General features: G+C 51.9%; 4 protein-coding genes across 4 annotated transcripts; 1 reads left to right on the forward strand and 3 right to left on the reverse strand.

Annotated features, from left to right (window-relative positions):
* Positions 1-263: 263 nt before the first annotated feature.
* Positions 264-860, reverse strand: EAH_00016650 (Chromosome III, complete sequence, related; the record flags this gene model as incomplete). The annotated part of the gene is made up of 2 exons (XM_013397761.1): positions 264-363; positions 647-860. Coding segments are annotated over 2 exons (314 nt in total), but the record flags the coding sequence as incomplete, so codon positions are not given.
* Positions 861-3,631: 2,771 nt separating this feature from the next.
* Positions 3,632-4,356, forward strand: EAH_00016660 (dynein light chain type 1, putative; the record flags this gene model as incomplete). The annotated part of the gene is made up of 3 exons (XM_013397762.1): positions 3,632-3,756; positions 3,936-4,028; positions 4,248-4,356. The coding sequence occupies 3 exons, from the start codon at positions 3,632-3,634 to the stop codon at positions 4,354-4,356; spliced, it is 327 nt and encodes a 108-aa protein (XP_013253216.1).
* A 513-nt stretch (positions 4,357-4,869) lies between these two features.
* Positions 4,870-5,518, reverse strand: EAH_00016670 (hypothetical protein, conserved; the record flags this gene model as incomplete). Its single annotated transcript, XM_013397763.1, has 2 exons — positions 4,870-5,073; positions 5,375-5,518. 2 exons carry the CDS (start codon positions 5,516-5,518, stop codon positions 4,870-4,872), a joined length of 348 nt encoding a protein of 115 aa, XP_013253217.1.
* A 3,092-nt stretch (positions 5,519-8,610) lies between these two features.
* On the reverse strand, positions 8,611-11,893 carry EAH_00016680 (hypothetical protein, conserved; the record flags this gene model as incomplete). The annotated part of the gene is made up of 10 exons (XM_013397764.1): positions 8,611-8,649; positions 8,850-9,078; positions 9,229-9,557; positions 9,668-9,768; positions 9,863-10,041; positions 10,257-10,506; positions 10,772-10,840; positions 10,968-11,239; positions 11,391-11,575; positions 11,792-11,893. The coding sequence occupies 10 exons, from the start codon at positions 11,891-11,893 to the stop codon at positions 8,611-8,613; spliced, it is 1,755 nt and encodes a 584-aa protein (XP_013253218.1).
* Between the last annotated feature and the right edge of the window lie 360 nt (positions 11,894-12,253).

The raw sequence follows: 12,253 nt of genomic DNA on the forward strand, positions 1-12,253 counted from the left end.
GTAGTAGTTGGCTGAATAAAAGACGAGGAGAGCTAAGGTAGATGCAAAAACTCCGAAGGAGGAAGCTTGCTGCAAAAACTTGGTTCCGGCGCGGTATCCACGAGATTGCTTGATGCTGCACATATGCATGCCACACAAGTGCGTTCCCCTCAGTTACAGTGTGCAGGACCGCTATGAAAAGTTAGACTACCGGTGATTGCACGTACTACGCCAAAAGAGCTGGAACGCCTGTGGTTGCGGTAGGGGAGGCCTTCAGAGCTCACCTGCTGTCATCGTCCGTGAGGGACTGGAATGCCATGGTGGTGAGATTCCCGAGGACGAATAGGCCGCAGGCCAGTTGAGCCGCCCACAGAGGGGACTTGCCTGTGCGAAAAAAAGTAGAAAGGGATACAGCCGCTTATATGTGACTTCCACTGTCTCTCCAAGAAGCGCGCTGCGTTAACACGCAGCCTGCCACACGCAATCATGACTGCTTGCTTATAACCGACGTGCACTGCCACTCAATTTACTCTACCCCTAGCAGAAACGAATAGCTTCTGCAGGCTTTTAGGAGCAGGAGAGGTGTGAACACTCCGCCTTGGAGTTTCCTAAATGCAATGCTTCGGCCTGGTGGAACAGAGCAGAAGAAATATCTCTGCGGACTTACCAACGGACTCAGGATTGCACCTGAAGAATCGAAGAAGAGAGAGCGGATCTTTCCCTCCGATTGTAGTTGTTGCTAAAAGGGTGGCATAGGCAACCAGCTGGACTAGGAGGCCTAGCCGCAGGTTGTAGTTGACGCAGAATGCCCAAAACGGTTCGAATTGGGGTCCTCGGCCCTCTGGAGCCTCACCGGGACGGACAACATACGTGAAATACATTTTTGCGGAGAAAAAAACAGTCTCATGTAACAAGATCGACGGAACTTTTTGCCCGTCCGCCCTTCCACTGCGGTCACTAGCTGAGTATGGAGGCCAGCTTGATGCACAAAATCGCTGCAACAACGCCAAACAGTTGAGTTAAATTTAGTATTGCATGCGCAGAAGACTTTTTTAAACTCTTGGGTTCTCTCGGCATACTCGAAGATCAAAACACAACGGGACACAGCGCTGCCGACCTAGCCCAGCCTACTGGCCCCTGACCGCTGGCGTGTCCAGGCAGCCGTTACAGCTGCACGTTCGCCTAACTGGCTGAAACAGCTCTATGCAGGCTTGTAAAAAATGTGTTCTTGGTGCTAATGCCTTTCGCATTTTTCTTGCACCGCTTCCCGACGCGTGGAGGGCTAGGTCACCGCTCTCCCCTCCACCTGCGTCCAATCGAGGTGGCCGGGCTGGTGAGTAGCCTTTCCAGCCAGACAAAAACCGTCCCAGTTACCCAAGATAGATGACTCACATTGTGTTCTGTGGGAGGAAATTTATAGAAGAGTGAGAGTAGCTTAATTTGGGAGGCGTCAACGGGTCTACGTGGACGCAACATTCTCAACGGTTACTGTGCACTTCGTACGGCACCTCTCAAGGGAGATGAGCTCTCCAAAACAACCCATTTGCTGGTTGGATATGTAGGGATGAGGGCGACAGGCATTCGTTGCCTATTTTGCAGGACGAAGAGGTGGCCAACGCCGTCCTTCTGCATAGCTGATCAAGTCCTGAATGGTTGGCTCCCCCCCGCCTAATGCTGTCAATTTAGCCTGAATGGAGTCCTAATCCCAGGTCATAGCCTAGTGCTACTGCGTCGGTTAGCAGTAGGCAGACCTTTCATACTCCGTTGCTGTTACCGCTGACTTCACAGAGCGTATGGCGGAGCAAGTACACTAGATGCGCAACAAATACACCAAAACACATCCTCTGACGGTAATGAGTTTGACAGCTCCTGAGTCCTTTTCTGCACTGCCTAAGAATACGTTCTATGGGGTCATGAGCTATTCCCGGGGAGTATGCTGTGAATGGTAAGACAAAGCCTGATAGCTGAGCCACCTTAACTTCATAGATTCAACAGCTCAAGGAGAGTGCTTTTACCACTACAGTGCAACTTGTTTAATTTGCAGCGTGCACATGCGCTTATCCGACCCGGCGCTTTCTTTTGGTGCCGTTTCTCTATGCAAGAAGACTTTTTCCCCGAACTGCCCTACCCGGTGCACCTCTAGAATTGGTGATTCCGCCTTGATGAGAGATCATAAGGGGGAATATTGCCAGAAGGCAAACGTGCTTTTGTTACAGATGAAAGTGGATAGCCAACAAGTCTCTGGCAGATCTGCTGAAGCTGATTACAGATATAGCGACGTACGGGGCAGAAAGCATCCCCAAGAACACATAAACTGCATACGTTGGCGAGTCAGTTCCGGGTTTGCATGGCTGCAGCATACGCCTGGCCACTGGAATCGTCGTTTTCACCCTGTTTCGAAGCTGCTTTGAAGGCTGAATTCGTAAGTACCACATACGTTTTAAGGTGCACTGACTTATGGAATATGCGACGCCTTACGAATGGGCAAGGAAATGGCGAAGCTGCACACCCCAAACGCCTCGAAATAGAATCTCTCATTAACAACTAAATTATTTGCCTGTTGACTTCTTTGTTGGTGCGACTTAGTGGTCTATCTCTGTGAATATTAAGGGAGAGGTGCAAAGCAAGCTTAGTCCCTGCTGCCGCGTTGTACAATAAGTGCCCATTATCCTCAACGTGATGCCTATAGTGCCTAAGGCCTTTGTTCCGTCTATTTCTTTGGCATTAAAACGTGGTTTTGGCATCTCAGGTGAAGGAAGACAGGACACAAGAATGCGAAGAAGTAATGGTGCATTCCTCTACTGTAGATGATGTTTGTGTCTGTCGTGCCGGAGATGAACGGTGCACCCCAGTTTGGGTTATTTTCACTCCTTATTACGAGGGGATTCACACTTATTTACTAGACTGCCAAATAAATTTCACGGGAACTCGAATCCTCTTGCGGCCTATGAAGTGAGTTGAGTGCTCGTTCTCTGCTTTAAGCGCTGGCGTGCCTGAACCGTTACGTAGTGGCGCAGAACACCCCTCAGTATAATTCGTGTTTCAAATCCTCGTTCATAAATATGATTTCATTGCTGTTTGCCAAAGGCGGAATGCTTATTATGAGGCCGTGCGCTGTGGTGAGATCCCCGCAACTGCCGTTTGGATCGCAGAGGTCGAACAGTCCAACAATCCGCAAGAAGAATATCACTCCAGTGGGTATAAATATACTGCAGAGGATCTGTGGAAATCTGACAATCCCAGCTTGCCCTGCTGCTATGTGTTGCATACGCGCTGAGCATTACTGGGCCTGGAGGCCAGCCCACCAGGCAACGTCTATTGCACCTTGTACATTTACCACGGCTAATCTGACTAGACCGCTTCTACTACCGAATTTTCATGCTTTTTGCCGGTGGATTTGTAGGCGTCGCCTTCATCTGCTTCGTTAGTTGCCTCCTTTCCCGGGTGCTGCTGGGGTGTGCAGCAGTACAGTCAACCGTGCACAGTTCGCAGCAAATTATGGCATTTGAGGCTAGGGTCTTGATTAGAGGTTTCTTATGCTTTTGAAGGGACTTTATTTATTTCTTGCTGTTTCTTGCTTTGACTCAACTTGAGACTGACCGTAGGCTCGGTGGGTCAACAACTCACGCAGGTCACCTCTCGCAAACTGAAAATGTTTGGAGACGTAGCGCAACCGGAGGAGTACCAGACAGTGGAGTTTACTGTTTACAAAAATGCAAAGGTCATGAGCCCTTTCGACATGCCAGATTATATGCTTGACTACACGATAGCCAAAGCGTGAGTTCCCGCCCCGCTAGTGTATTGGAACTCCCCGCGCCACGCACAAAGTACTTCCCCTACTGCTTGGAGATGATTTGAAAGTTGAGCTTTGCATGTATTTCTCTCGAAGGAGCAGAACAGGCAAACGCAGTCCTGTGAAACTGTTGCACAACTCCCCTCCCATGTCCGTCACACAGGAAGGAGCTTCTGGAGGGTGACAACGGCTCAAATGCTCAGGAGGTTGCAACAGCACTTAAGAGAGACTTAGATGAGAAATGGCAGCCATGCTGGTAAGCTGCATGTACGGCAGCCCAACCGCTTCCCAGCAAGAAACTTTCACAATAGTCATAGCTGCACTAACGCATCTGCTAACATCAGCCTTAAAAAGTAATGGAAGCAAAAGCCTGCAAACATCGAACTCTTCCCGCAACCACCGCAGAATGGCGTACGCGTCTTCGGCCAGCATGCCCGAAACCAGACGCTTGTGAAACTGCTCTGGTTCTCTTCAGGCACGTGACAGTTGGAAAGAACTTTGCCAGTTACGTTGTGCATCAGAAGCGGAGATTTGTATACTTTTCAATCGGGAAGATATCCTTTCTTGCATACAAAGCCCAGTAATAATATCTGACACTTTCGAGACATGACCTCCTCCCCCCCACCCACCCGAAGTTTGGGTCTCCACATTTTCCTTCTATCGTAATATTGCCACTGGGACTGCAAAATAGACACCCGTCGCCCTTAAAGGCCCGCTCCCCAACGCCCCAACGCTGCACTGCCGTATAATGTCGCTCCCTTGGAAAGAGCAGATGGGCGGCGTGGAGACTTTCTTAGCTATCCCGAATCTAAGCAGAAACGGCCATTCGGGCCATTCGCACGCGCAGATCACTGCGCCTCCAGCGGCATTTCTGGCACAAACCACCAGCTGTCTAGCAGTACGGCCCTGTAAGTGGGGGCACCCCGCCTATAAGATACGCATACCTAGCGCTGCTCAGCTACACAATTGACTGCGCGTATATAGCTCAGATCGGCTCCAAAGATCCAACATAATGCAAAAGCATAATGAAGCCTTTGATTTGAGGGCATGCATTGGCATGCGATGCACATCATAGGGTTGAGTTGCAAGAAATGAATTCAGAGCTGTTGCTCAAGCAGCAGCTGCGCTGCCTTAAGATAGTCTCCCTGGGATTTCTGCAGAGCAGCCTCGGCCTCCGCAGCAGGAAGAAGCAGCAGATCTTGCAGCTTCTGGACCGAGGCAGCAGAAACCGTGTATTTGTGTGCTCCTGCTGCGGCTTTTATCTCTCCTTGTTCTAGGGATGTCATCAATGCGGCTTGTCTCTGAAGAGGAGACAGGCAAAACAAACAAAAGAGGTTTTCACCATTCTAGTCACGAGCTAAAAGCACTCCCAATCCAAGGCGGAGGAGAAGGGCTTTCCGTTACAGGCGTAGCAATGCTTCTGCCAGGCTCTATCTTCCTCTCTGCTTGTTACGGGGACTCGACGCGTGCTAGAAGCTGCACTAAGACATACTTCAGCATTCTGCAAGCAGCTATTATGCAGGTGTAGGAGACATACGCAGAGAAAACAGGCCAACTACACGGGAATAAGGTGTTGAGTTTTAGCATGAAAGGTTGACGCACTTTTTCGTCCATTTCGGTGTTGGGAGCATCTTCTTGATCTAGAGAGGCCAATTCCTTCTGCTGTTCTTTCTGGAGGCGGTCTCCCGGCTGCTGCGAGGTCTCTGCTGGAGGGGCCTCCTCCGTGTCCTCCCGGTGGGGGGCCATCTTCTGAACGGGTCTTCGGAACTGAATCTGGGCCAAAAGCGGCGCCTCAACTACAGTAATTGGTGAGAGAGCTAACCTGCGATCGCCTTGAGAGTAGGAGAGTTTCCAGGCAGCCCAAGGTGCCCCTACTACCGCTCCGCTGGAGCCCGCCGAACCCTAGGAAGGCTTAGATCCCTCAACACCTCCAGGCCAAACGGCAGCAGTGTTGGTAACAATGTAGGGTAAAGGGGTATTACACACAGAGGGAATGCTCATGCAGGGGAGGAGTTAGAGCCAGGCCAAGAGTACCGGTTGTGACAATGTGGCGAATCGTTCTCTCACTAAAGACTGCATACAATATTCAAAGTGGCCGCTTAGCACTACCGGTGAATCAGGAATTGTTCTTCTTACATTAATCCGCCTTAAATGGCTCATTTGAGTTGCTAAGTACTTCACTCAGGGGCGTACGGAGAGAAGCCAACGTGAGATACGCACAACGAAGGGCCCGAAGGGAGATAGTCGGCTTCCAGGGGCATTTAAACGTTCTTCAAGTAATGTTAGAACAGAAATCAATGACACGGTCTGCATGCACTGAGAGCATGCAAAAGGCTAGAGTATCATCGCACACCCATCCCACTGCATGCATTTCAGCACGTTTGGGGGGACCCAACAACTCGATGGTCAAGCCAGCTTCTTCGCATACCCCAAAAGGAGGCCGCCTTTAATTCTAGATTCCTACTTTCCTTCTAACCAATGCAAACTCATAACCGTCTACATTTGGAGAAGGTGTGCCTGCAACCACTTCGGGCAAGTAGACTAGCGGGGAATGTATACCTACCTAACAGTGCGTCACAGGAACTATAGGTTACATATAACATCTTTGCGAGGCGCCTGTGGGTCTTGACTAAATATATATGGTTCTAAGAGGTGAGGCCAGATATAAGTTGCAATGGAGTCAAAATACTCAAGACATGAGCTCTTCAGAACGGTTGAACTCTTCTCCAGTCTCCAGGTGTCCTGAGCACAACGGCAGAACCGTTTAAACGCCTCGGCTAGTTAGAGGAGGTCTATCATGAGTTGCAGCAACACTTTGCTGCAACTCATGCTGCAAGGGACCAACGCATAAAAACCACACAGCAGATTCATTTGGACTTGCTTACACTGTAGACAACAAATAAACACTTGCTTGGCCCTCAATGACCAGCCTCAACGCAAGTAGAAACGGATGTCTCAACTTCAGACTGGTCTTGCTACAAACAGAGATGAACTGCCTGTGTCACATGGATGCATATTCAATCTTCTGCACAGACGCTTGCGCTGCTGAGCTTACTACTGCATTAGAATGAAGACCACAGACTGAACTCATCTAGAGTTCATGAGTATCGCCGCAGAGCCCGAGCTAAATTTCTCAAAAGACGGTTCAAAATCCACGTTGTTGCAAAGGGATTTCTCTTCCCCCTACACACCGCAAGGCGTTGCAGCCACGGTTGCGTTCCCGTTGTTGGGGGAACCAGTTTCTGCGTCACATGCTCCCCTTTCCTTCTCGCCTAAGTAGCAGTTCTCTGTAACCGGCCGACGTCATTCACAGCAGGAGGGCTCATTGGCTATGCAGGAGTCCGCATCTACGCTGTATACCTGTTTGCATCCTGTGCATACAGGAACTATTTGAGGACCTTCCGCTTTTTTTTCAGATGCTCATTACTTATGCATTCCAACTAGACCTTTTCTCTTGCGTTACAATATCTGTTAGCTATGAGGTATCCGCATGTCCGCTGAAGGGCGCACGGTTCAGGCACTCCTTCGCTACAGTAATTGTCGGAATAGTTAAAAGAAAGCCTTCTAGAGAACCCCCTCCAAATACAGTATCTAGATAATACTTTCGTGCTGTATTGTGCGGATGGACTAATGTGGCAGGACGGGTTGGCTCGCCGCTGACAAGCTCCTCCGCTTGCGCCCTAGGAACAATTATACTGACGCTTGTATATACATGGGTATGCATCAATGAATAGAAGTGAACGTGCACATTTCTACACACGTCCTACGCTTATATAAAAAATGAGGGTCAATACCTGCTGGGCTTCTTCGGGAGCATTATTCTTCAGCACCAGCATCCCAGCCCGGTAGCCACAAAGGCTCAATTCAGCCCGAAGTACTAAATATCAATCTATGCCCGCATCCTTTCGAAAGTAAACAGGTAGCGGAGGGTTCTATCTGAGTAGTTTCAATCCTGCCCTCACAACCCCTCCAACTGCAGGAACGTGGTGGTACTGCTACCCGCATGCTCTGCTTGCCGGCTCTTTGCAGCGCAGCATAACCAGCTCAGGCGTCCCGGTTCATGCATTATCCCCACAATGACTTGCTGCAGAAAATCAAGAGGCCAACGCGCAGACAGGAGACAAATGAGCGGGGTGCACTCAACTTCAGGGGCCTGTCTGCCTTCTGAATCCAGGTTCCTGAATGGCACAGCTACGAAAGGGCAAGGAGTCTAGTTGTCGACCCCCTAGAGAAACAGAAAAGCCACGGATGATCGGCTAGATGCACGTAGATGCTGAAGCGAGAGGTGGATATATGCGCAAAACTCCTCTATCAGGGCTGTTAAGGAAGAGCTTCGCCGCTGCACCCTTCAAACACTAATAGGGAAGAAGAGAGTAACCTAGGCGTGCCATTGCGCAACTCCCCGCCACGAACTGTGCATAGGCAGAGCCAGATCCACTGGGGCCTCAATAGTGATGAGAGGCAAGCGTATCTTGAGCCACTAGTACCTAACAAACCAAAATAACGCGCAGCTTCGCCGCCAGTTGCGATTGATGTGCTGGTCCTCACCTCAAGAAGACCTGAGGGAGTCAGCGACAAGTTTGATTCCCCTTAAATACCACTCATCACGCCAGAAAACCAAATGACAAGCAGCAGCAGGGAAGCCGCGCGCTATATACGCATGCACAACAATGCGCCGCCCAGGCTTGCTGCAGGTGGCTTCACTATCAATCTCCTCAGAGAGCCCGGAGTAGCAGCTCCCTGACAGACATATGACTGTTTGTGTTTACGAGCCAGCAGCCGCTGAGACGCCGATATCTGCTGATGCCTTGACCCATATTTATATCTCCTCCCACTTCTTAAGAGGCCCCCACCTCCTTCAAGAACTCGTCGAAGGCCTGCACAGCGCAGCAAATAAAAACAACAGGGAACACGCGCCGTCCGTTGTTTGCAAAATAAACACCAAGTATAACAGAAATGAAATTATCATGATCACCACAAAACCTACCGCAGCTGCCTGCATCGGCAGCAGCGGCAGGGGTAGCAGCTGCCCAATTGCATTCCCCGCCACTGGCTACGGGGCTTTATGGTTGGTTACCCTGTCGAGATCTGCAGGTGCGGGTGCTTTGGCAGCCCCCCCAATCCCTCCGCCCTCCCCTTGTTGTTTCTTGGAGTCTCCCAAAAATTTCGCCAGGCCGGATATTTGCCCAGAGGCTCCTCCGCTGCCTCCCTGCCGCCCCAGAGCTGCGGTTCCCATAGAGTACGCAGACACCCGGGAAATGGAGGGGCCCTCTTGCGTCTTTGCTGTCGCCGGCAACTTCTTTGTCCTGCACTCGCGGCACAAGCACGCACCTTTCAAGAGGAACAGTTTCAAGGCACACATAAACCGCAAAGACGGCTACGAACGCAACACCAGCCGTCTCCTCAGCCGACCCAATGTAGCGGAGACCTGCCAACGGCCCGCCCCCTCCACTCACCTCAGGTGCGTGGGAACGAAGGCCATTGCCGCCTTCAAGTCCGAAGCATCCGCTAGCTTGTTATCCGTATGCTGTTTCTTCGCTGGGGTAGGCGGCGTCCGCTGCTGCGGGGGCCTCTTCTGCACGTTGGTGAGCCCCGCAGCACCTGGGGACGGCTGCGAGGGCGGAGGGCCCTGTTGCGTATGGGGAGGCACGCGTTGCTGCTCAGGCTGCTGCTGCTGCTGCTGCATCTGCTGCATGTGAGCAACGAGCTGCGACGGTGGGGCGGGGATGCCCATGAAGGGGGGCTGCGGAAACGCGCAAAGAAGCACGGGCCTCCCAACATAAGGCTGTGCACAACAAAAGCTGCAACGGCAATGTCTGAGCGCCTAAACGAAAGCAGCAAACAGCAACAGCCTCTTTGGCCGACCACCAGACCAGCGTCGCCTCTTCAGCTCACCACAAAGCCGGGAGGAAAGAACGCTGGAGGCCCATGAGGTCCCTGCATCTTTGGTGGAGACGCAGAGAGCACAACACAGCGCAGCCAATCAACCATCAGACCTAAGCGGCCCACACGCTCTCTCCAAAATCAAAGCATCAGACTACAGTACTGCATGCACTCGCTCCCCGTGACGGCAAAAAACAGCTCGTGGACCTCTAAGGGGGCCACTGTTGCCAGATTCAACTGACAGAAACCCACTCACCACTTGATGCGGGCCACCAGGGGGAGGAGACGCCCCGCTGTAAGCCCCTAAGGGAGGAACGGGGAACGGAAGCGGCGGAACCATCGGTATCGAGGGAGGAGCCGGCATCGCCGGCTGCTGTCCCGTTACCCTGCTCAAAATGCCGTAGCAACAGAAACAAAAGACAATCCTGCAGAATATGCACACTATCCCAACTCCAAAAACACCAAAAACGCAGCAGCAGCAAGGCAACATTCTCAACGGCGGCTGTTTAAGTTATCATATCACCCGGTCAAATATGTATTAACCTCACACCACAAAAGCAGCAGCAGCAGCAGCAGCAGCAACGACAGCAGCACAGCCTACGTTGGAACCTGTGACGAGCTGGGAGCTGGAGGCGGCTCTGCTGGGAGAGGTATGGAAGCCAAAAAGTCTTCAGCCGCCGCCCCCGCTGGAGCTGTGTCCGCGCCTGGTATCTTCTTGCTGCTGCTGCTGCTGCTGCTGCTGTTGGTTGCTGCAGCAGTGGACTCATCTTCGCTCTCCGAATCGCTGCTCATGTCGGAGTGTCTCGAGGGCCCCCGCCTTTCCCGCATGCGTCGTTGTTGGGTCTCGACGACTGCAACCCACCAACCCACACCATAAACCCAGATCCCTAAACCGTCAGGAAGCAATGAACCCCCAGATCCAAGGAAAACCGGAACGGGGAAGAGATGCAGCAGCATGCATCTCTATGTCGAATGCCCCCGAATGCGAGGGAAATGCTGTCAACCAGACAGTGAGTGCGTTCCGCTGAGCACGTTCAAGTCATTTAAAGAGTCATAGGTTTATTTCCAAGCACACTTCAGATCAATAGAAACACTTTCATGGAAGAAGGGGCTTACAGCGTCTCCGCTGCTCCGACTTGTCGTTAGCCACAGGGGGCGGGTAAGGCCGGACCGAGCCGTCGGGGTCTGCAGCGCAGGAAGCCAAAGAGGACCGAAAAGGATGCAGCGAAAAATGCATGTGCTGCTACGTGCAGTCCCAAAGCCAGCGGGGGCGGCAACTGGTAGAGGGAAGGGAACGAGGCAGGCGGCCTACGGCGGAAGATGCCTGTGTTGCAAAGCTCGGGGCAATAGTAACGCCTCTCGTCCTCGTCCGGCACGCGTTCCCCGTTAGAAAGCCGCTGCTGCAGACACCGTGCATTCACGGTGCTGCTGCTGCTGCTGCTGCGGGGGTCCACCGAAGCTACGGAAGACACGTCCGCTGTCCTCACGCGACGCTCCGCCTCCACAGAACTTACAACTTGAGCCCACAGCTGTTGCAGCTTCTGCAGACGCCGAGTCCGGCCTTCCGTCATAGTCTGCCCAGACCTTGCTAAACAACAACGCACGAAATGCAGCAACCAGTACGCTTTGCAGCGCCATATGAACAGCAGCAAAAATAGATACTTCATCACCCCTCGGAAAACAAGTAGATCAAACACAGAAAAGCTCATGGTGCATCAGCAGTAGCTGCACCAACAGCGATAAAGTCAGCGTCGGTTGCATCGCCATCAGCTGCAGCAGCTGCACCTGAGGCAGCAGCGCGACAGCAGCAACGTATGCCTGCTCACCCATTTCCTCCAGTTTGTCGAGCTCTTCCTTGATAACAACCGGGTTCTTCTTCAGGAGAGCCTGTTCCCTTGTTATCTTTCTCTCGGCTTTGTTCTGCAACACAGCAACAACGAAATCAGCAAATGCCTTGTCTGCCCATGCAGTGCATTCCTCTCTAGGCGGGACCTTACTATTCAAAAGGTAATTAGAAACAATTAGAAACATGCGTATTACAGTGATGCCTATACGCGTGCACACGCACAACCATATCCTTGTTATGATTGATTTACGTAATTGCACAATATATAATGTGGGTGCTTGATTATTCACCTTCTTCTTCTCGGCGTCCCTCTCCTTGCGCCTGTGGGCGGTAGAGGGGTTGTACGCCTTCAGGGTCTCCACCCCGATAAATTTTTTGCTTGGGTTAAACATCTTCGGCGAAAACCAACAAAAACGCCCCCTCTAGATTGCCGCCTCCGATGCAGCTGCTGTTGCTGCTGCGCCCGCCGGTGTTGCTGCGGGACTGACTGCTACTCTGCGTACTGCACCAAAATAGGGCTTCTGCTGCTATTTTGGCGAGGCGCTTATGATTCCTGTAGACCAAAAGGCTTTCTACAGAGCCAAGATGCTGGGGGAGGCTTAGCAGCAACCCTCTACAAGGACTCAGCGCACGGACTGAGCTGCATGCGTGGAACTCGCTGCAGCCCTACACTGGATAAACGTATTCTGCAGCAGCTGCTGCCTCTGCTCCTTCTGCTGCTTTTGGCCACTCCAACGAGAGTAGAACCAGCT

Source organism: Eimeria acervulina, genomic scaffold, assembly GCF_000499425.1.
Source record: "Eimeria acervulina Houghton genomic scaffold, Eah_scaff105, whole genome shotgun sequence".
NCBI classification, from domain to species: Eukaryota; Apicomplexa; class Conoidasida; order Eucoccidiorida; family Eimeriidae; genus Eimeria; species Eimeria acervulina.